This window comes from Chiroxiphia lanceolata, chromosome 8 (assembly GCF_009829145.1).
Source record: "Chiroxiphia lanceolata isolate bChiLan1 chromosome 8, bChiLan1.pri, whole genome shotgun sequence".
Taxonomy (NCBI): Eukaryota; Metazoa; Chordata; class Aves; order Passeriformes; family Pipridae; genus Chiroxiphia; species Chiroxiphia lanceolata.
In genome coordinates, this window is record NC_045644.1 from 17,987,118 (window position 1) to 18,011,160 (window position 24,043).

The following is a 24,043-nucleotide window of genomic DNA, read 5'->3' on the forward strand; positions in this document are numbered from 1 at the left end:
CCGAGCCGAGCCTTGCGCCGCCGCAGCCGCCCGGGTTACGGTGCGGGGCGAAGGGAGGAGCCTGCGCCGCGCCGGGCGAGCGGCGTGGCCGCGTCCCGCTCTGCGCCGCGGGGTCCGGCCGCCGCCGCCGCTGCAGCCCCGCGGGGGCGAGAGGGAACGACGGCGAACGCAGGCAGAGGGGCCCGGGGGTGCAGCTCACCTGGCGTGTATCCCCCCCTGCACCTCCGGCGGTCGGCCCGCCCACGCCTGTGTGCCGGAGGATACGCACACCTCACCTGGGCTCTCCTGAACTTTGCAGCGGGCTAACTGGGAGAAGACACTGTTAGCAGCCTTGCTGAGGAGGCTGTCTGTGAGCAAGGAGGAAGAGGAGAAGGGGTAAAATGAAGGTGTAGTGGTCGGTGTAGGGCTGTGGTGCCTGGGAGGAGGGATGCTGGACAGGAGAAACTTCCTCCCCTAAGGCAAAGGAGGTAGGGGGTCACAGCTTGGGTTTCTGCGGAAGTCGGGCAGTGCTGTGGGTTGGCCTAGATCTCTGATGGGAATGTCCTGCCAACACAGCAGTTACTCACACCATGGTATCTTTGGATGACCTGCTTGTTGTCTTTCTGTTGAACTTGCTCATCAGATATTGATCATACTGATGTCTTTCCTGTGGCCCAAACCTGGACATGGAAGTCTTAGATGTGGTCTAAGATTTGGCTCATCCTACACCCCCAAACATGGTAAGGGCATTTCCCTTTTAGTCCTTTCGTTGTGTGGAAAGCTGTTCTGGCTGCTGGGCATCCCAGCTTTGAAGTACCACTCTTGGTGCTGGTGGCTGTGGAGTGCGACAACAGGTCTTGGTCCTGCTTTAAGAACAGGAGGGACTGATCTGGGCAAGGAACAACTTGTTGCTGGTTGTTAGAGGCTCCAGCCTATGCCATGGAAGGGTTTCAGTGGGGCTGTTGAGTTAATCCCATCCTGAAGCAGACATGGAAGGGACACTTACAGTGCTGCAAGGAGTTTGTCTGGGTAGCTAACAGTTTTCCAAGGTGAAGTGTGAAGAGTGGGTATTCCTATTGTTCAGATAGGAGGCTGCATTTCTGATGAATGGCAGTAAGAAGATAAAGTTTGGTTGTAGGAAACTTTGGTAAGTGCAGCGCCTATCTAATGAGTATTTGGAAATTGTCTTCTGTTTGAAAAACTTGTAAAACTCAGGTCAGAGGTGATGTTAGGCTGGTTTAGATGTTCAGTGTTGAAGACACTGCGCATTGTGTTCTTTCCCAAGCTGTGTTGTTCACAGACCTGAATGCTTCACTGTAACCTCTTACAGGGTGTGTCTGTGGCTAGTTCCTGTACAGCACAGGAAGATGCTCTAGGAAAGTTTGAACTTGATGTCCTGGAGTGGCCCTTGGTGGCTGTTTCCAGGCTGACTAAGCCTAATTTCCGATCTCTGTCCACACAACCAGATTTTGAGGCATTGCTAGATCCACCTTCATTCACCTCCCTAAAAGGGCAGTCCCCAGCATCTACCCAGTGCTTTCTATAGTTGGGCAGAGCTTTGTGCTCTGGTTCATGAGGAATCTGAGTTCCAGCTCACAGTTAACCCTGATTCTACAGCAAGGAAAAGGCACAACTGGTCAGGGTGGAAGGATTTTGCAGTTGCAATTCTCCTTTTTCCCCCTCCCACTGTACGTTTTGTGCAACATCACGTTGTCAGGTTCATCCTGTATGTGTTGTCTGAATGTTGAATGGTGCTGCAGATATGTGAATGGGAGCAGAGGTGAAGGACTTTGCTGCCAGACACTTCAAAGAGGTGGACACTTCCTCTTTGTCAAGCTGGAATTCTAGATCCTACTCCCCCTGTCTTCAGACCAGAGCTCTTGTCTGCATTAGGTACAGTGTTTGTTGTGCCTGTGCCAGGTCTGCCCTGCTGTGTTATGGAGGTGGACCAGGTCTACTGTGAGTTCTCTGGGGTGGTCAGAACACTGGGATTTATAAATAACGTGGTGTAGGCAAGAGTAGCCACTCTGTGTCTTGGACTGCAAACCTCTCCAGAAGTTGAGAACTCGGTTCCCACTGGTACCACAGATTGCTAGAGAAGGTGTGTCATTTGCATATGTTTGCATGAAGATGTCCTTTGCATGTGTTTTCTATATTGCATGAGAAAAACATGTTTTGCTTATATATTGATGTCTATCTCCCGGATTACAATCAAATGGGTTTCACTTTCCACAAGTCTTGATTGAGGAATCTGGGCTTATGTCTCCACCCAGAAACAGCTACAGTGCCTGAGCTACCCTGTCTTGCCCTGTAATGATGAGCCCTTAGATGTGATCTTTCACCTCCTGGACCGGTCTTGTAGGTGAGCAAGCGGGAGACACTGACGTGGTGAGTCATGGTGAGTCTAGAAGTGAGAACCTAGAGGAATTTTAAACAACTTCTTTACTGATAGTGGCAGGAATATTGAGATGGATGCTGTTGTCTTTTGTGTGCAGGTTGCTGCTATGCCTCCATCTTCTCAATCCTCAGTTACCAGGTTATGAGCATGAAGACAGTTATTCTCTTTGTAATAAGGGAGTTAACAAGCCATTAGTTAGTGTGAGGGTAAGAGAGTATCTGCATCTGTCCAACAATCAAGTGATTTCTCTCTGACATACATTTTCTGGTGTTGGATTTCTCCGCATTTAGGCCATCATAACCAACTTCTGCCTGCTTAGTTGTCAAGGCAGACCTTGAGGATTTTTGGAGAAGTGAAGAGCTCTGTACTCATCCAGTCCTAGGACTTGGGTGTGGCTCTTAGGCTTTTGGAAATGGCAGGTAAGTTGACTTGTCATTGGACACGTCCCTGAGTCAATGGAGGAGGCAAAATGAACTTCTGTTAGCTGTCTGCAAGGACCTGTCCATACCATGTCTGTGAATAAACTTTGACAATTATGAGTATTAGATTCTGGTGAAACATTACCTGAGACCACTCTCCCCCTCTTTCTGTAGCACTTTAGGGGCTAAAATATGAATTTTTCTATTATTAGTTTTGCCAGGACCCAAGCATGAGTTCTCAGAGAAATGTATTGCCTTACCTGGTGGTATTTTTCATGTTTTCCTTAGAGCCATAGTTGTAAGCTTGAAATTGGTCTGCACATTGTAGCTGTTAATACTGTAACAAGGACATATAAAAGGAGAGTGTTAAGAGACAGAGCAGAGTGCAGAAGTTGTTTTCTTGCATGTGGTTGAAGTCAAGTCTTGAGCTGTAGACAGAATTCCAGGGATACTGAGAATGGATCGTAGGGTGTTTTCACAGCCTTTCCCCTTGCTAACATTCTCTCCAGATCCTCAGTCACCACTCTTGGTATGTTCAGTTATTAAAATCTTGCTGCATTATCTTAGTTGGCTCTTTAGTTAGCTAAATTAGCTCTTTGTGAGGCAGGAGTGTGCCAGGGCTGTTACGTGCTTGTGTTGCCTCCTCACACACCTTGACTGTTGTGTGCCAGTTTTGTCTAGTCTGCTCACAGTAGTGGCAACAATTCCACTCTGCAGGCTCTGTACTGCTTACAAGAGTTTGGCTGTGGGGAGCAGGGTGTAATCAGCTTAGCACTAAGCTGTTGTCTTCTTGAATGTGATTTTTCTAAACTAAAATAAAAATAATAAAAGATGAATCTGTCTTACTGATGTGTGTGCATTTTTTTTATCCAAACCTTTAAGTAGCTGAGGATATGATAGAAATCTGCTAGCTCATTTCTGTTTTCTGGCTCTGGGTGCTGGTGGTTTGGATACTAGGGATTATGGGCAGGGGACTGTGCAGCAGCATGCATATATTTAAATGCTGGCTGAAGTGACACAGTTGTGTGCACATACAGTGATGTGTTTCTGAGCCAATGCTCTCTTGCCCTGGTCTGATTTGGAGCATAGACAGAATAAGCTTAGATCTGAAAGTGGCATGAGATGCCAGCAGAAGAGGCAGTTCCGCTCTTTGCCATTGTGCCAGCAAAAGGGTTTGTGCAGTTAACTGGCTTTGGGAGGTGATCCAGGCTGCAGTTAACCTTCTGGGAGACAAGCTTTAACCTAGATGACTTCTTTGTGATCATCCCCTGGCTGCTAAAGCTTTCATTATCCTCCTGCTTCCTGCCAAGTGCCTAGATCACACTTGCATTCACTTCTGCATCTTTCAAGGCAAATGTCTTTATAAATAAGAATGAAGGCTGGATGCCATTAAAACCCAACATGGAGATGCATGATGTGCCCTGGGGAAATCTGAGCCTGGTACCAAAGGGGCAATTCAGGGAATGATCTGGTGAGCCATGGGAAACAGTGCTCCCTCTGTGACAGGTGTTCACAGCAATAGGTGTGAAGGCATGATGGGCAGATTCCCAGATCCATCACTTCTGTACTTCCCTGTAGGCTCTCAATTGCATAAAAAGCAGTAGTAAGAGACTGTTTGTGTGTTTCACAGTTATACCTGATGCCAATGAATAATGTTCTGTAGTGATATTCCAGCCGGGAATATTCCAGTCCTATATATGTATCAATTTGACTCTGGAGAGAAAGCAGAAGCATTATAAAGGCAGAGATCCAGTGCTGTGACAGAATAAAGCTGTGAAGGCGCTGAGCAACATACTGCTGCTGTGTTAAAATCCCATTTTTATAGAATATTCTTCAAATATATACAAGGAAGTTGAAGAAAGACTCACAAATGTGTGAGTTTACAGCAGGAATGATTACATAGGATTTTATACCTCTGGGAAGAGTCTTTTCAACCTGAGTCCTTAGTCATATGGAAAATATCATTTGGGGAGTGTGTATGGCATTTGTTTTTCCCAGTTTCTACAGTTCATATAATGCCTGTGCATAATCAGTAGAGGACTATAATGAGGCTACATGTGTGAGAGCTTTTTATGGGAACACTTATTAAATAGTCTGCACATGAGAGATAGAAGGTCTGTAGAGAACAGACATGTCTAGGATTGTAAGAAAAACAGGTACCAGTCAGAGTAAAGGAATGCATTCTTGCTTTTGGAAGAATTGTGAAGAAACAGCTTTGAGTTTTGACTGGAAATGTTTTGATGTGTAACAAGCAAAAAGAAACCATCTCTTATTTCAAATGATCCAGATATCTTCCTGTTTAGCAAGGAAAATATATGAATTGTCCAAAAGAGAAAAAGATCTTTCTTCATCCAGTTGTCCATTGTAAAAACATTTGGTGCCTGTCCAAAATTTCTTTGGCTTAGCCCCAAAAGAGGGGACAGCTCCAACACATTGCTCTACGTCCTTGCAACTGTACATAGGCATCAGGCAAAATAACTGTTTTTCCTTCAAAACTACTTTAGATTTACTTGTATTAAGCTTTTCTTGGACATGCTTACCATGTTCAGATTTTGTATCCTGCCCCCAGCTATGAGACACATGATACTGCCACAAACTTTACCCAGAGATCCACAGAAGCATGTTAGAGGTCCTTTCATCAGTTCATTCTGGTGAAGAACTCCATTGCAGCCAAGTAGTAACTGAGGGAGGAAAAGTGTGGAAGTTTTTTTGTTGTTACAGAATTATTTCATGCAGAAAACTGTCACTACCTCTTCTTTAATAGCCTTTTCTCTTAACTAGAGGCAAGACTGCTGAAGCTACTTGCCAGCTATCATTTATAGTGTGTTCTTCCCAAGGGCATACCACGTGTTCTTCCTGCTTCTTATTAGGTGAGTCCTGAAGGTCACTGTCCATCTGTTTTTAGTCTACTGATCTCAGTGAGAAATGTAGTTGACTGCACTGATGACTGCAGAATACAGGAAGTCCCTTTTTGCCCTAATATTTCTTTCAGGCAGGTGCACAAACTGTACTGTGAGTGTTCCTACTAAGGAAAGAGGGATCAGACAAATGAGAAGGGTGTAGAGCTGGCTGCTCTGTAGTCACATCATGAGTACAGCTTGGACAGAAAGAGGATGTACTCCTGTGGTTTGACAAAGTATAGCATGCATGATTTTCACCATTCTGAGCAAATTCTATGAAATTGACACATTCTGGTGTGAAATAGATATTTCCCTTTAAGTTTTGTTTATCACTTTACAAATATTTCACAAACATAAATGAACTGCATGTCTAATAAAATTAAGATGTGAAGTATCTTATTTGCAGTTTTTTGTTAGTGCTTAAGGCCAGATTTAGTAAACTATATTAGTTTTGTTCTGGTATTTGTGAGTTTCCTTCAGAAACATTTGATATAAATAAATAATGATGAAAGTATACCTGTTACCTTAAAGATGCTGCAAAAGAGGTACCACATCCAGCCTTGCAGCTTAGCTCTGTGGGAAGTCTGAAGTCTACAGGCACTGTCAGCAGTCTGATACACTGAATTCACTTCTAACTCATCACTCCTTAAAAGTTCAGGTTGAATGAGTCCAGTAGAGACAAAGCAGACAATACTATGTCTTCTAGAAAGAGAAATTATATACCCTGATCAGTGACTGGGGAAGACGTGTAAACGCTACCGTAGGACTGGTAGCATGTGTGATTTTGGCTACTGGTCCCAAAGCAAAGAATGCTCTAATCTTCTGAGGCAACTCAGGATAAGTAGAAAATGCTACGAAGCCTGCAAGCACAGAAGAGTCAAGTTAATGAAGAGATCTCCACAGACCAAATAAATAAAAAAGTGGTAGGCAGCAAAGAAGGGAGACTAGATTAGCATTCAACTGGCTGTTCACTTCTGTCCTGCAGACCTAAGGAGAATGTTTGATTCTTGCTTGAAACTTATTTGGAAGATAGAGTTAATTCTAAGGATATAAGCTCATTAGAGCATGTCCAGACATCAATTTTCTCAGAACTGACAGTTTTGGGTTAAGGCTATTTTTCGGGGAGAAGGCCCATTAATCAGATTTTTTTAAATTCAAATTCTCTTTAAAGTTCCCTAAACTCTAATAAAATAATTAGTTTCTTGGCTTGCAGTCTCTAAAAGACTGTATATGTTTATGCTGGCATGCAGCAATGCAATAATTATCTGAAGATTAGGAACAAAATTTTTCTTGTAACTAAGCACATACTTGTGTGAGAGTGAATGCACAAATAAAGGAGGAGTATAAGGAAGGAAGGAATGAAAACCAAAAAGGGTTCATCCCATCCTGTTTTCTGAACATGTCTAAATTTCTCCACTGATGGATTGTGTTAGAATTTTGACCAGTTGACATAAGTATCTAAAGACAAAGAAGGTGATGACTTGGTCTGAATTATTCATTCTGCAAAAAGACTCTTAGAATGCACATATGGAAAGAAAGGAAAATAATTGAAATAATTGTCTAAGAATGGGGCGATATGCCACTTCCCCCCATTTTTCCCTCTGTTTCTGAGTTTATTTTTTTTAAAGGACAATGGTACACCATGGAATAAATCCCAGTGTCTGCTCACATGTATAGGTCATAAACCCTAACAGTGTTTTGTACCCAGACAATCCTAGCATTACCCGCAGTTGTGCCTTCAGAGTGACCAACATAATACACATCCTTCTGTCCAGTTTTATTCATGATGAAGTACAGCTCTGCTGGAATATCATATTTTCCTATCTCATCAAAGCTAAAGGGAGAAACACAAAGGCTTGCAGATAATTCAGCCATCACAGTGTGAGTTACTGAATGTCAGTTTTGTTCCTCGCATGCAGCAGGACTCATTGAAGGATGAGGTTGCAGACTGTGTCTGCTTGATTTGGGGAAGTGGGCAGAGGGACACAGCTGTACAGCCAGGCTGCCTGATGCCTTGGGCTCTCTGTGGAGGAGATACCAGTTTTGCATGACAGCTGCAGCCCTTGGGGAACTGAATTTAATCAATGGTTTCACCAGCATGGGTTACAAGAATTATTTTTCTCCCAGTTACCATCATTTGTGGTAGATCAGATTTCTCAACAGAGTTGATCAGTCTCCTTTCTGCTCTTGGGACATGGTAATGGTGTGAGACTTCAAGGCTACAGATGCCTCCCAGTTTTGGAAGCCTGTTCCCAAAGGAACCAGCATGGTGTATGGACAGAGGTGATCTATGTACTTCCAGCTTTGCTTCTGTATGTGCTGATTCCAAAAGAGCCCATCCAGATCATGTAGTCCTTCTTATGAGCCCCCTGACACACCCAGAATTGGCTGTATCTGTGGAAAAGAGTTGGTCTAGTCTTCTTAGATGTTGCATGTCCCACGTGGAAGTCAGATTATATGAAAAACAGTAGTGTTTTCATATAGTTCAAAAGGTATTTTTTTTCATCGAACCAGAGGGCAAAAGTTTCTGCGTTTTGATAGCAACCACCTAATCTTGCTAGTTCCCTGAATGTTGCTTTCTTCAGTAATTCTTTTTCCATTAAGTACCTGAACTGCCAGAACTCACTCTGGCAGAGCTTAAGGGTCTTGTGTTTTAAGGAGGAGGTGTCTCCTTAAGACCAGGTGTCTCCTCCCATCCAGACATCATAACCAGCGTCTGCAAGAATGAAGCCTAGGCTGTTGACGGGCAGGTTAGAAATCCAGTTAATAGAATCTGCTAGAACACCATAGTGTAGCAAAAGTGCAGGCTTTTTCCCTAAAACAGTAGAGGTTTTCTTAGACTGTAATAGTAGCTAATGTGTAGTTAAAACTGGGGTGCAGAATCTGGTTTTGCAGGAGTTTTTTAACCCATGTACAGAATTTAGGCCACGTTCTAGGCTGAATGACTAGGTACCTTTGCTGAGATGGAAAGGTATGGAACATGCCATTGCATGTGCAAAGGGGAAAGATGGGGAACCCATGTAAGAGTTGTCTCTCAGACCTTCCTTATGTCCTACAACTGTCATACCTGCATTTTGGCTATTCCTTCCATCGGGAATTCTGAAAACACCAAAAATGTATCCATCCTCTGTTGTAACTTCATATTCCTTGCTGGAGTATCCATGATACCTGATAATTTCACTCTGTGGAAAGCCAAAGGACAGTTTATTAAGATGCATTTACAGTGTAGATATTGGTGTAGAAGATGTTTAGAGGCTGCTTCTGTCCAGGAACATGAATGTAGCCAAGAATATGCCAGTAAGATAAATGTGATAACATATTGCTAGCTTTTCTCTATTGCTGTGTCTTATACTGGTAGAAAGGTACACCAGAAGGGACTCCTGCAGGGAAAAAAAAAACAAACCACATCTCTCTCTTTCATGGATGATCCAATATATGCCATGCATTAGCCACGGAGGCTGGAGGATGCAAACGGCAGTGAGAGTAGTTGGGGTGTGTTTCTGTGATGTAGTTTGTGTACACTACATTGTGCTGTGTGATTCAAATTGTAATAATTGCTGTAGCATTGGTACTCAAGCACTACACAGACTTACAAGAGTAGCAGAGTGCAGCAAAGTCTTCTTCAGACTTGCTTAGATGGTAGTTGTCTGGTGTTTGACCTATTATGGGACAAAAAAGAACTGTACTGAATGACTAACCTTTTGGGAGATATTTTGTCATGTTTTGCAAGGCTGATATAGGTTGTATCTTTCTAGAGAGTAACCATGCATCAGTATCTCTATCTGGTCCATAATGAATCCTTTCTTGCCAAAGTATGGTTAGGCAAGCCATGTAGGCTGGATCTCCTATTACAGACTCACTCACAGCACCACGTGTTACACTTGCCACAGTGAGGAAATCTTTGGTGATCCAGAGCAAGGGGTCTTGAGGTTTTTGTTGTGAGAGTCTGCTGTTTGAAGAAGGGTTTCAAGCTGCCTTACCACTGTACTGAGCAAACAGGTTGTTATAGAAGGTTAGACCTTTGCTTCACTTGAGACTAGAAACCAGCCTTTGCTTCCACTCTAAAGGAATTCTTCTCTCTGGCTCAGACTGTTTGGAGAGGAGCATCAAAGTTTTTTCTGGGCAGGTGCTCACAATTCTGGAGGGACCCTTTTGAAGGGAACATACTTTTAGCCTTGTGACAGGAACTGCTAGTGTTAGTGGTACTGGGAGAGAAGCTTTAGAAAGAAAGGGGGAGAAGGTGACCCAACTTACAACATTCATAAAGCATTCAGGGTTGCGAGTTTTCTTGCATGAGCTTGTGTCTACACTGAGAGTGAAGGATGCTGTGATTCCTGCTGAAAAGGCAATTCCCTGGGAGCAGAGCAGAAAGAGGAGGCACCACATCTTGGGGCTGTGTGAAAGAGAAAATGCAAGGGTGTTTGTCTTAAGAAGGGAGTGGTGTGGAATTCCACAGGAAGACCCAAATGGGGGAGTCTCTGTAAGGTTGCTCAAGGCCTGTTCCCAATGGTGCTGCCAGAATAAGTACCTGTGTGAGGAAGGACTGTCTACAGCTCACCCTGTTTAATATGGGTCAGGAATGAGTCAAAGGCTCCAGGAACCAACCTGGGGGCATGTGTTTGTATGACATCAATGCTAGTTTGTGTTGAGTACCTTCCTTTCTCTCTCACATATGGTCTTCCCTGTTGTAAATCTGTCTTTCGTGGACAAAAGGCTGAATTTTTGTGAATTTTAAGGGTTGTCTAATGATCACAGTGAAACTTGTCTGAATAGAATTCATAGAGTGCTCTCTCTCCATTTAAACTCCTGCTTTTTGGCTGTAGCCACCTTTGTAATCAGCATGGACAAAACAGATCATAAAACCAGTCTTGGCAAAAATCTTTAAGATTTGAAAAGTGTGGAAAGAATAGGCAAAATGTTTGTTTTCTCTGAACTTGTTCATGAGGGAGGGACTTCTCAATTATTTTTATTTTTTATTAAATCTATCATATCCCTTGAGTCTCCAGTGCTTGGAAATCAAAGAGACAAATATCTTCTGTGTCTTTTATTGAATGTGCTGTTCTGAAGTTTAATTGATATCTAGTTTAAAAAATTAGTTTCTTGTATTATTTCCCTGACGAAGGCCCTTCTGTCAAACTCTTAGTTCCCTTTTGGCTCATATGAAACTTTTGTAGTGTTGTTAAATTCTGTCAGGAAGTAAGAATCATGTTTCCTACATGCTGAGTAGGTGACAGTCTGCCCATGTACTGAATCTTGGCACCTTTTGGACAAAAAAAGACATATTCAACAACAACAACAACAACAAAAATCAACATTTTCAGGATTCTAATCTAATTATAAGCATGGCAAAGAACACTAAAGCATATGTGAAACAGAAGTGAACCTGTGACTATATAGCTTTGCTTGAGTCTCATACCTCATCATGGTTGAGCTGCTTATCTGTTCTGCAACTGAATCTCTGACCAAAGTGCTTTTCAAGAGGACCTGAGATGTGATGCTGGATTAAATAGTAATTTACACTCTCTTGGGAGAAATGTTGCCTGAAGCTATTACTCTGATTTGTAGACGATGGGCTTTTTGTTTGCTTGTTTGTTTGTTGTTTTTTAAAATAGTTTTTCAGATTACTGTACATTTATTTATTTGCGTTAGGAAAGGATTAATTAAATTACTAAATTGTTATATGTAACTTCATAGTGATTTGACAAATCTTTCAACAAGTTGTAGTTGAGAAATTTCAACAACCTGGCCAGCTGATGCAGGAAGATGTGAATTCCTTAGGAGCTGGATGTGAAGAAGTACTGGTGAGGAATACCTTTTCACCTTTGAGGTGTTACTCACTCCTCCATGTTGTTAGTCCTACAGAATTTTCACCAGGTGCTGAAAGAGCAATCTATTGTGAGGATCCTAGTGAGTTTGTCACAGGTAGATGTCTGTTTCTGTTACATGTCAATGTAATTTTCTTCAGATAAACAGCCATTAAAACTGGTGTCAGCAAACAAACATTACAGCTGTGGTGCTATACTAGCACTTTAATTAGAGAAGGATAGAGATAGTATAAGTAATTTTATATGGTCCTCCACCTCATTGGAGAATAATTATTAAAGTTATATGGAAATTAAAGTTCTCAAATGTAAGGTGAAGGGCTTGGATTTAAGATGCATACTTACATGCATATGTTTTAAAACTTGTTTTAAAATTTGCTTGAAATACAGGCAACATGAATTTAAAATATAAAGGGAAAAGATATTTTGAGGTGAGTGCAGACACTTGAAATACACATGCCCTACTCAGAAAGCCTGAGTGTAGTACAGCATCTTATCATCAGAGCCATCAACAATAATTCTCTTCCGAATTAACATATAAAATTATCAGGTTAAACATGAATCATATTCATTGTTTGGGCTGGGCTAAGAAGAGAAGACTGAGCAAAAGGTGATGAAAGCAGATGGCCTGTTTAATTAGAGACTGAGGATAATTATACTGGGAGGTCTCATTAAAGGCGTGGGATTTAGTTGCTTCCCTTTTCCTGAAAGGAGTCTTGAGACGTTCTTGCAGAGCGTTTGGAATATGTTTTAGTCAGAAGTAGCTTGTGTGGCACGCTAGCTACCATTCATAGTTACTTATTTTAAGTTTTAGATTTCATGCTTTTTATTCTATTCTCCATTTCTTCACTTGTGAAACTTTCTTCCTCTCTCTCTCCCTCCTCCTCTCCTCGACCTGTTTTGCTGCTTTCCTTTTTAGGCAACTGAAGGATGTTATTGCGAAAATGACAAAGGAAAATGCTTCTGTGTTGTAACTTGTTCTGTCAGTCTTCTGCAAGCTGCTGTTCTCACGTTTACCTCCCTGGGTTGGGTTTTTGAAGACAATTGTTTTATTCTACCCAGCAGAAAGCACTGAAAGGAAATGTAGCATAAGAAAGTGTGATACTTTTAAGTTAAATATTAACCAGATTCAAACAAGCTCAAGAGTATTTTGAGTGTGGTTAACTTGTTGGGCGGTCGAACAAGAACGAACTCAAGCAGTGAAGAACAGGCATGGGGATACTCTACTCAGAGGTACGTGACTGTTTTTTGCACAGTAACTGAAGCTGTTGAAGATGTGGATATTCACTGGGTTTGGTTTGTTCCCTTCGCAGCTCCTCATACACAGGCTTATACAGATCTGGAACATTTTTCCCTTTGGAAATGTTTTTCTTTGCCTGTTGCGAGTTGTCAGAAGTACTTCTTGTAGGAGCAATAACCAGCGTAATCATTGTGATTTCACGAAGTATGTGTTCAACATTTTTTGTTGTTCTGTGTTGAGATCAGAATGATTCTGAATGTGGTGCAAGCAACAGACAACTTTGCAAAATCAGACAACCCCTTGGCTTACATTGAATATAGGTAATAAAACTAATGCCTAAGAAAACATTCCCCTCCCTGCAGACTTGTTTTAGGAAGGAATTTCTTTTTTCTTTGAACTTATCTTTATGGTTTTGTCCACAGGCCATGCTTCATTTAGTATTTTCCTAGATTTTAGCGTAAATGCTACCTAAACATATTGTTTTATAAACTTTCCATTTGTACACATGGGAACAAATAAGGATTTTGGTCCTTTTTGACTATGAACAGAGCGTGTTGCACTGCTATTTCTTTTTCTGGAGATAGCATCACATAGCTGTTCCTTTAAAAGGTTACATTTCTTTGCTGAAAGACACTCTTTTATTTTTAAAAAGCTATTCAATGAAATCAAGTACCTTCTCCTCTTTCAGTATTACGAGGACCTTGAATCTATGCATTCATAAGGTGATTGGTGAATAGACTGTAGCTTATTCTGAAACGATTTTTTGCCTCTCTCCAGGTCTACTCTTCTGAGATAGTATTGCACAGGAAACCAGTATCATCTAGCTTAATTAAATGGGTGTTTAAAGAATGTTCAAATGCTGTCCATGTTTTCCATGCTTATTAGTCAATATTCTCATATACATTAGCTTTCTTCCTTTAAAAATTTTGAGGTACAGTTTTCTAGGTAAAGTATGGTTCATTTCTACAGGACAGAAATCTAGAGAAATAAAAATAAGACAGTGTAAGTTGCCTTTTCTGAGAAGTATGCATTGGATATTAGGGTATTCCTCAGCATCCTAAACATGATTTAGACTTCCCTGTTTAGTTCATACTGTGCCTTTGAATTAATTTAATACACAGGAAGAGGCTGTGGATTGGTTCAGAATATTTTGACATTGCAATGTATCTCCTTTTTGTCTAAACAACTGCAAAGTGTTGATGTAATTTAGGCAATCCCCTGCCGTTCTCAAAGGAGGAAGCAATTATAAACCAAAATTGCTCTCCTAGTTGCAAGACAGGCTTTACCTTCACCTCCTCTACTGGCTGAATCCTTTGTCCTTCATACTGTGCCTTTAACCTTTATTTCATGTGTGGTAGAACTTGCTAAATAGCTCGAGATTTATCACTAGCTCAGCAAAACTAAGCAGAGAGGGATACAAGAAACCCTGAAAACAAGAAGACAAATTCAGATGTGGCTGTTCGTCTGGATATGAGTAAACTACCAATCACATGTCCCACAATTAATTAAAAATTAAAAAAAAAAATATCAAAGAATCTGTTCTGCAATTGAATTTCCTGACAGTGAAAGTTTTTTGCTATTCTTGCACTCCTTATCTGGTTGTCTTGTACTGAGTGATCTCAGCCATGAAAACTCTTGTCTCTCCTATGAGTACTTCTCACTTTTCCTGAAGCCGTAAGTAGATACTGAACAATGAAATCCTGGTCTGAAGGGCTTGCAGAAGAAGTATTGTAGAAAGAGAGATTTTAAGCACTCAATCATTGGCATATATAATCTTCAAACTCCACTCTCCAGTGTCTGTTCTTTGCTTTTTTCAGTTGGGCAGACTGTGCTCTAGTTCATGGTTAGCCCTGATGCTATGGCAGGGAAAAGGCACAACTGGTCAGGGTGGAAGGAGTTTGCTGTTGGGATTCTCTGTTTTCCCTCCCTTCCATCATGTGTTTTGTGCAGCATTGTGCTGTCAGGCTCATCTTTTGTATCTTGTCTGAATGTTGAGTGGTGCTGCAGATGTGTGATTAGGAGCAGAGGAGAAGGGCTTTGCTGCCAGACACTTCAAAGAGGTGCTCTCTTCCTCTTTGCCTAAACTGGAAATCTTGGTCCTGCTCCCCCTCCCTTCACACCTGAGCTCATGGTTTTATTGGGTGCAGTGTTTGTTGTGCCTGTGCCAGGTCCGCCCTGCTATGTTATGGAGGTGGGCCAGGTCTTTTGTGAGTTCTCTGGGGCAGTCAGGACATAGGGATTTATAAATAATGTGGTGTAGGCAAGAGTAGCCACTCTGTGTCTTGGACTGCAAACCTCTCCAGAAGTTGTGAACTCAGTTCCCACTGATGCTTTCTTCAGAGTTTTTTGTTGTGGGAGCACTGGCCCTTGTTTCTCACACATACCTAAAGGAGATGTCACAGACATTGTATCTGTGCTCCAGTTGCCAGTGCATCTCTAAGAAGGGAAGCTGCAGGGGCTCCTGGCTGTCTTCCACTGCCATCAGATTTCTGCTCTTGTATTCCTGCTCTACTCCACACCTGAGCACAAGTCTGAGGTGTGAACTTTGGATTCCTTGGATATGGCTTCCACCTTGCATGTGAAGCCCAGTTATTCTGAGTACGTATCCCATAGGTTTATTCCCCCCTTGTGTATGATGGGTGGATAACAACAACATGAAAATCTGAAGCTGGTTGTTAAGCTATATCACTGCTGAGGCAGTCTTCTTACACTGTAGATAACTGAGTGAGGTTTTGCAGTCTTTTATCCTCCAAGCTTTTCTGTAGACTTAAAGAAAATATGTTTTCTTGAGTTTTGGATAGAATCTACTGCTTGTACCTAACATTGTTCTAACTCCATAATTGGCCTCCCTGCTGATCTTCCAGATAGGTGCTGTCTAACTGTCTGTTTGTAAGAAACTCTATTAGTCTTGTAAGCAAAGTTTGGAGAATTGTTTAAAACAATCTTAAGCACAGTTAGTCCTCCTTTAGATAGGACTGCCAGAGTGACAACCCAAAAAAGTGAGAGATGGAAGAGTGATTTGTGGCAGAGACTTCACAAACACAGAAATCCTGGCACGTGCTCAAGCTCCAGCCTGGAGCCAGTCAGGTTTTGTGTCCATTCTGCTGCTACTGAAAGCCTGTTTTGTTATTTTACTCTGCAGATTAATAGAAATCTCTTTATAATTTTCATGCTAAATTTCTTGGCCAGATATACCACCTTTTTTACCTTGTTCCTTGAAACCAATTAACACCCTTTAATTTATTTTGGAACAACTACAACCTTGTCTGTACCCGGCCCAGCTAAGCAAATCAATCTTTCTTCAGGCTCTTCATATTCCTCAGTTGTAGAGATGGTCCTGCCATAGTCTGATCTCATTTTTGGACACAAGTCACAAGAACTGTATTCACTATCCCAGTTAAGTGCCTTCTATAACAACTCTCTTATCTTCCTGTGAGAGAGACTCTCTAATACAGCATTTGCCACTGGTTGCTGTTGCTGTTGCCTTTCTTGGACAGGTGACTGATTGCCACTTATTTCAAATTTATTACAAGTTTATTACAATAACATTGATTTGTGTTCTTTCCTAACAGGTTTTCTGAATCTCTATTGTTATTGATATCGATATAATGAATTTATAGTTGTTTGTATTGCTTTGTTCCCTTACTTAAATATTCTGCTACTATGTTTGTCCTTCCAGTCATGGAGTTGTGTTTGCCAGTTTGGGAGGTATACTACGAGTTTGATCCGTGGGACTTTTCACCCTTTTTTGACTAAAAGAGGCATTTTCTAGAATATAAACCAGCAGAGTGGGCCTCAAAAAAATCCCACAAAACCAGGAAAAAAGTTTGACTTTTTTTTTTCTTTAAACATGAACAGAACATATTAATGCAGGAGAGAATAATTTCTACAAAGAACCACCACTGCAGTGGAATAACAATAAGTAAGAAAATACTTCAAGTACATCAATTACCCATGTATTAGCTGTAGGAATGGATGGGAATTGCTTCCTTACATTCTCTGTACCGTGGATGTTTTCTGAGAACAGCTGGTTTCGGTAGGTAAAATAGCATGCATGAGTCATATGTGCTGGTCGCTGTGCATGACTTCAGTCCTAAATAATGTGGTCTCCTAGGGAGTGGTATGTGCTCCATCATTATTCATGGCTCTAGAACTGAGTTCAACAGTAGTGTAAGGTTTAGAAAAAGATCCCATGGGTCAGTGAGAGTATCAGTCAGAAATGCCTTGGGTTTAATGGCCTAGCAAGTAAAGAAAGAAAAGCAAAAAAGCGTATCATTTGCTGACATGAGCTGCTGAACTAGCAAGTATCATTCTAGGAAAGAATAAAACTGTATGGTAAATGACTGCAATTTGATTAGGTGTTCAACCAAACAGCAAATCTTCTGTATCTTTAAATAAGCAAAGCAATACCTAAAAGCAAGAATAGAAGGGAAATCAGAGGTGCAGACAGACTCCACTTACCTTCTGTTTCCTGGACCTGAAGATAGAGTACTAGACACTGACATGACAGAGAAAACTGATCATTTAAATGGCACCTATGTGCTGGTCACACCAAAAGGGGTTTAAAGGAGGGTTTTCTCCTCAAAACCATTAAAACAGTTCTGATTCTGGTGGAGTGCAAAATAGCAAATGGTATATGTAGGCTTTTATAAGAATACAGACAGATGTGCAAATTTACAATATTGCAGGTGTTTGCTGTTGATATTTATCTGAAATAATAAAAACAAAACAAGAAGTGGTGCGAGGTCTGGTAAACATGTAAATATTTTCTTAGGAAACAAATCACTTTCTTATGCAGCTGTCCACAAGCAGTAATGATGCTGGAGGTAAACTTGTGTTGTAGATCAAAGTTTGCTGAAGTGAAAGTATAAATAAGAAGAATAATTTTAATATGGGGGGAGAGTAACTGCAGGCAGAGTGAGGAAATAGCTTGGAGTTCAGGGCCAGATTTTTTTTTATGTAGTGTATTTAGGATGTGAAAAAAGGAGAATGGAAAGGAAAAACTGCAGACAGTATTTAAAGAAAATTACTATTTTGTAAAATGTTGATTAAAATCCTCAGTATCAAAGACAGAAAAAAAAAGAAAATTGTTTTCTTTTTGACTGGAGAACTCAAATGCCACCAGTCTGCCCTATCTGTCACTGCTACTTTCTGCCTGTATTAGGCTGTTAGAAACTTGTATTACTCTTGCCATTCTCAGCCTCTCCTTAGTCTGAATTCGTGCTGCTGGAGAGGGAAGGAATTGCAATTTAGGTGAAGGATGTGTAGAAATACTAAGCAAAAGTTGAGCAGCAAGCAATTCTCCAAAGCCATTCAGGGTCTGAGTTGTGGGCATATAGACATATATTTTTTAGGTAAAAAGTTTAGCTTCAAACTTGAAAAGAAACATTGGGGGGGTTGTTTTCTCAACTTTTACCTGAAGTGTGGTTCTGTTCTGAGAACTAATGAGTCAGGAGTGGTACCTTCTGTTCAGAAGTGCTCAGACAAAGGGAAAGCCTGTTGTAAACTCAGAGAGAACTTGGGCTTGTCTTTGCTTGCTGCTTAATACAGTGACCAGTTCCTATGAGATTGGAAGCCGTTTTTTTTAAAGGCTGCAAATGAGCCGTATTTATTTCTTGAATTATAGAAATAACATCAAAAATTAACAGAAAACTCATTCCACTGTTCAAAGGCTGTGACTTCTGGGGCTGAGGGCTGAGAGCTGTTGTGTGGCAGCTGCAGGAGTGTCTCCTACCACCATCTTCTGGAAGTCACCAAGAACTACAAGCTTTGTCAATTATTTTGGGATATGCAAGTAGTAAGTCAGAATGGGAAGTATGGATGTCTTAATGAAACATATACTGATTAATATTGTCTTCTCCCTTCAGCCCATTTGTCAGGCAGCTTATAACAACGATTTCAATAAAGTTCAGTTCCTTTTGGAGAGCAACTGCAACTATCTGAATATCCAGGACAGTTTCAGTGGAGACACCCCCTTAATTTGTGCATGTAAAAAGGGAAACAACAGGATAGTTAGCTATCTTCTAAGAAGACATGCTGATGTCAACCTCAGAAATAAGGTAAGTGGACACTGACTCCTTTGCAACAACTGTTCTTTCAGATTCTTGGAGTGCCAGTGGGCACACTGGCAGGCACAGCCAAACCTGATGTTTGTTTCCTACTGAGGCTTAACTATAACCCCCAAATTATAATCCAATAAACCTATATGTTTCTGTTTGTCTCCTCATTTCTTTTCCTAACTTGTTAATGCACACAAGATAATAAACATTGCAAACCTGAATTTTTCTCTGTGTTCATGTTCCCCATTTAGGTAACACTGTATGCCATCCCCGGTCCCCAGTGGATTCTGCCTTACCCATGCAGCACTCCACATTCATTTTGCCCTCCACCTTGTGTCTGTCTCCTCTGTAGTCTTTTTTCCTCTGCTTTTTTTTTCACCCTGGTTAAAAGGAAGATCTGAACAAGAGCCTGTTGACCTTTCACAAATATGTCCCCAAAGAGAGACCGACTCTATAAAAACCTTCCTTATTTCCTCACCAGACATGCAGCCTGTCGTAGTACAGAGCAGTAGCATCCTTGGGGGCAAGGAGAGAAGCCTTCTCTGTCTTCCTGCCCTGTTCTCTAATTTAGAAAACCGACCTTCCTTGCTGTTGTTGTTTAACCCCAGCCAACGACTAAGCACCATGCCTAGTATGATGAGAAAGTGTGTTTTTGTGATAAATTTTCTAGTAGGTTACAAATAAAAAGTGGCTGAAAGATGTGTGTTCTGGCTTCATTAGTAATTTATTCTTATGATGTCAAGGGTGCTAAAAAGGAAAAACCGCACAGCATTGTCAATTGTGTTATATCATCTCATACAAGGCAACCTTTATCAAGTTCCTACACATTTGTGGGCTATCTCACATATCTGCTTTCCAGTGCATTTTTTCATTTCATAGAAGGGCAGCAAATGTTCATGAGGCCAGTGGAATATTCTATCCCACCTATTCTTCTTAATGCAGAAAGCCGTCCATCTTACCTCAAAGTCCCTTTTAAAGGGTTCAGTGTTTTGCATTAAGATAGTTTAAATTTCATTTGTAGCCATTTGCTAGCCATGCCTGGCATTCTGAAATGCCTCCCTGCTTCAGCTTCACATGGAATAAGGCCCTTGGACACAGAGCTTAACTGTGGTGCTCAAGATTGAGATTGAGGAACAGCAGGTGGCACAGAAGGGCTTGTCTGCTTACTTTGGGCCCCTGTGTAACATCATAACCTAGTTTGTCAAATTCCAGTTTGACAATCTGCGAGAAGCTTAACACTTCAGCATGAAACTATGTAGCCCTGCCCGTTAGTTGCTGTGGTACATTCAGTATTCAAAGTTTCTTTAAACTCTGTTCTCACTAGGAATTTGTGGTGGTTATTGCTACTTGCCTGTGTTTCTCAGATGTCCCAAAGGAGATGTCCTAAAGTCTCATATGTCCTTGTTTCAGTAACCAGCACCTCCATAGGAAGAGGAGCTGTGGGGATTCTTCCTGCTAATTTAACTTGATGGATGGTGATAGTACCCACGAGATGTCCACTCTGTCTTTTCAGTCTCTGCAACCATGTCCAAGTGTGCAGACATACCCATGGAATCCTTTGGATCCCACATCCTCCTTGCACGTGTAATCCAATTTCCATGCCCCTATATGTGTTAAATATGCTTCTACCTGAAGGAAGCAAAATGCAAAATGTGTCTGTTTCTGCTTGAAAATCAGAGGAATATTTCCAGTAGGTAGTCTAAAAGAAAGCTTGTGAAATCTAAAATGTGTCTATATTAAACAAATAAAGTCAGATCACTGAATCTGGTGCTAATCAGAGTTATTTTGTGTTTAGAAGGACCGCACTTGCCTGCATTATGCTGTGAGAAAACGGTTTACCTTCCTTGACTATGTGCTCATCATAATCCTCATGCCAGTTATGCTTATTGGATACCTTCTCATGGTGAGTCTGGATGAAAGAAGGAAAAACACTGTATCTTTCCCTTTCCCTTTATGACATTTTTCATGGCAGTATTTCAGGCTAGGAACCTGTATAGTACACAGGACTGCTTTCTTAAAGCAAGGGCTAGATGAATACAACAGAAGAAACAGGAATTTTGCTGTGAATATAGCTGGTGTAGGAACAGAATTGTAGCACTGCATCAGCCTGGTATTTGCAGAAGACACTCTTCTTTTTGGAAAAAACCCACAGTATTTAGCCCAAATTTACTTAGCACTATATATAGATGAACTGTCTTACTGTGTTACTCTTTCTCTTGCACCAAACAGGTCTCGAAGACGAAACAGAATGAAAACCTGATCAAGATGTTGCTCAGAGCTGGAGCTGATGTGAATGCTACAGACTCTGTAAGTGGATTTATAAAAATGTAAATGTGGTTTGCATGCATGCAACAATTCTAAAAACAGACTTCAGAATCTTCTAGCAACATAGTCCTGCTGTAGAATGGGATCAGGGACTGAACTGACTGTGATGTTCCGGGAGAAATCAGTATTTCCCCTTGACGTTTAGGCAGCAGTTTTTCAATATACTAATGTACACAGAAATAATCCCCACTGATCAACTAATTATTTTTTTTGAACAATGCCCGCATAAGAGAATCCAGGTAAGCTGAGCTGAGATACTTATGTATTAAATACCTGATCCTATAAAGATTCTACCGATATAAGGGCCTCAGTTTATCAGCATTTATGAGTTCTTGGACTGGAGCATATTTTTGAGCAAAGATCATGCCACACGGCTAGACCCTGTTTCTACTCTTGGTCATCAGAGTGTGCTGATCTGCCATAGACAGAGTCCTGAATCCACTAGCCTACTTGGGTGTGGTAAAGACCTCCTCTACTCTAAGACAGAAGAGAATGCCCTATTTTATCAGCAACCAAATCCTAAAACGCTGAAGTGCAAGCAAACAGTATTGTTGGGATCAATATCCTGGAATCCTCTGAAATTAGTAAAGAACTACTGGCTTCCTGCTGAAGGTATCAGACCTGTTTTAGCAACTGCTTTCCATGGAAGGAATGGTTGTTTGTTTTTTTTTTTTTTCTTGTTGCTCATATGATAATGTATTTGTTTTACTGTGTAGTGTGTTATGATAGAAACTGATATGTGTGTTTTGCATCCAGCTGTTGAGGGAAACTGATAAGGCTACAGGTACTTGCTTAAGGTTTACTAAAGAATTCATAGAACTAAAATTCATCTGCTTCTGTCTCCCTTCAGTCTAGTAGCACAGCCCTTCACTATGCTTGTGAAATGAAAAATCAGGAAGTCATTCCTCTACTGCTTGAAGCTCATGCAGACACTTCTGTAAAGAATCAGGTAAGAAGGTGAAATTGATAACTGTATTTCCTTATCATGAAGGTGAATCAGTATGCTGTAAGTCTTAGCTGGTGTGCAGCAATTTAAAGAAAAGGGTGCTCAGCTTCCTGGCAGTGGAGTTGTTTCCTGTTTGGTACAAAACGTTTACTCCATTGCTTTTGTTGGCAAGAGCAACTTTGAAGTACAAATCCTTCACTGCTGGATTTCTGCCAGTAAACACTGCCCTTATGTCCCCTGGTTTGGCATATCTCATCTGTCTTTACAGTACCTCTTCTTAACTCAAAGCTGCTCTACAGTTCTGTTCCTAAGAAGCAGGCTACAGGGGAGTGGTAAGAGCCTTCTTAGGTCCTTTTCATGCTGTTGTACACCATTATTCTGAGAGAGGCTAAGTCAAGCTACTCCTGTCACCAGAATAGCTCAAATGTTGCCCAAATCAATATTGACCTGGGAGTATCTGCATTACTGAGTTGAGGTGAGTAGTGTATTACCCATGTTGCTCTTGAATCCAAATCTTAGCTGTGCTAAGATTTAAGGCTGTGCTAATATCCAAAATTGACTTTTGGATATTAGTCCCAGGAAACAGTGGAATGGCTGTCTGTCTTCAAAGTAGTATTAGATCCAGCATGTTCTGAAACCTTTGTTTTAGAGCATGGATGTGACAGGGGAACTTACACAGGAGACCACTGCATCTGGGTGACAAGTTCAGAAAAGTTCCTTGTACTTGATCGATATCTATGATATTGCAATGTATTTTATCTGTTTCTTTCAGGATGGGGAGACTCCCTTAGATATAGCAAGAAGACTGCAGTTCCACAACATTGAAAGCATGCTAAGAAAAGCTTCCTAGTCATCAAGGACTCTCAAACATGCAGAAAATTACCTCATCTGACAATGCATCTTGCATAACAGCAAATGTCCAACAGAGGGTGAAGGCTGTTACTTGATAAAAACTTGGTCCACATCCACCCATTCCTTGCTGTAGACTTTGATAACTTTGTGTGAGACTTGTCAGTACCCCCAAGGCCATGTGTGGGGTGAAAGGAGTTAATTTGATTTTACTGAGCCATGAATGATTGCAATAGTGGTCAAAATATTGCCCTTCCCATCTGCTTCATCAGTCTTATTACTTGACTTCTGCAGTCTGTGGATTTTGAAAGCTAGCTATAAAGTATCTGGAAGCCTAAATATTGCATATGGTTGGCAGCCAATGCAAAAATAAAATATCCTTTAGAGTGCACATTGCTTGTTCTATAGGGGAACCAAACAATATGCTACAGCAGTTGTACAAAGTCTGGTACCCTTCCTCTTAGTATTTCTCTTCCCACAATGGGAGTGACTGGGAAAATAGGTCTCTCAGTTGAGCACTTTTCCCTTCCATCCTTCCTACAAGTTTCACACACCTTAATTCTTACTATGTTGCTACAAGGGTAGGATCATCTTCTCCCCCTTTTTTTTTTTTCATATAAGACACAGCAAAAAGAGATTCAATGGCTTGCTGGAGACCATAAAGAAAGCAAATTCCCAGATCACTTTAATGCATTAAGAAATAATAATGAAAATATGTTTGGCATCGTAGAGAAACAGGTCTCTTGACTACCTTTCCAATATAAACAGTGTACTAAAGAAAAAAAATCAATAAATGAAATGCTGTTGATGAGAACCAGACGTATCCTTCCCATGGGACTGGACAGGATAGTATGCTTTTCAGAGTGGTGCATGGAGCAGGGGATAATACCAATAATAATAATATATCCATGAATCTTATCTTGCATAGGTAAAAGCAGAGGAAAACCTGCATTTGTAAGCAATGTATTAAAGTGTCCCGCTGCTTTGTGATTTAATAATGCAGCAACAAAAGGGAATCTCCTTTGGAAGGCTGCTGTATTTTGCCTTCTTGATCTAATGGATCTTTGTTTTTGTTGACAATTTTGGCCTTTTCCCATAAGCTGTCA

The 24,043-nt window shown here is 41.1% G+C and overlaps 2 protein-coding genes across 3 annotated transcripts; one reads left to right on the forward strand and one right to left on the reverse strand.

The window, feature by feature from the left end:
* Positions 1 to 322: 322 nt before the first annotated feature.
* LOC116790239 (lipase member M-like) lies at positions 323 to 10,082 on the reverse strand. Its single transcript, XM_032695020.1, is given in 11 exon segments — positions 323 to 453; positions 2,322 to 2,383; positions 3,057 to 3,124; positions 4,433 to 4,474; positions 4,477 to 4,509; positions 5,337 to 5,477; positions 6,420 to 6,556; positions 7,421 to 7,530; positions 8,304 to 8,511; positions 8,764 to 8,878; positions 9,951 to 10,082. Coding segments are annotated over 11 exon segments (1,179 nt in total).
* Positions 10,083 to 10,906: 824 nt separating this feature from the next.
* Positions 10,907 to 23,328, forward strand: ANKRD22 (ankyrin repeat domain 22). 2 transcript variants are annotated; one of them, XM_032695681.1, is made up of 7 exons: positions 10,907 to 11,497; positions 12,438 to 12,751; positions 18,626 to 18,817; positions 20,613 to 20,720; positions 21,047 to 21,124; positions 21,993 to 22,091; positions 22,861 to 23,328. In XM_032695681.1, exons 2-7 carry the CDS (start codon positions 12,731 to 12,733, stop codon positions 22,936 to 22,938), a joined length of 576 nt encoding a protein of 191 aa, XP_032551572.1. In that variant the 5' UTR covers positions 10,907 to 11,497; positions 12,438 to 12,730; the 3' UTR covers positions 22,939 to 23,328. The 2 variants fall into 2 exon arrangements, with proteins under 2 accessions (XP_032551572.1, XP_032551571.1); XM_032695680.1 differs by having other exon boundaries at positions 10,907 to 12,751.
* The last annotated feature ends 715 nt before the right edge of the window (positions 23,329 to 24,043 follow it).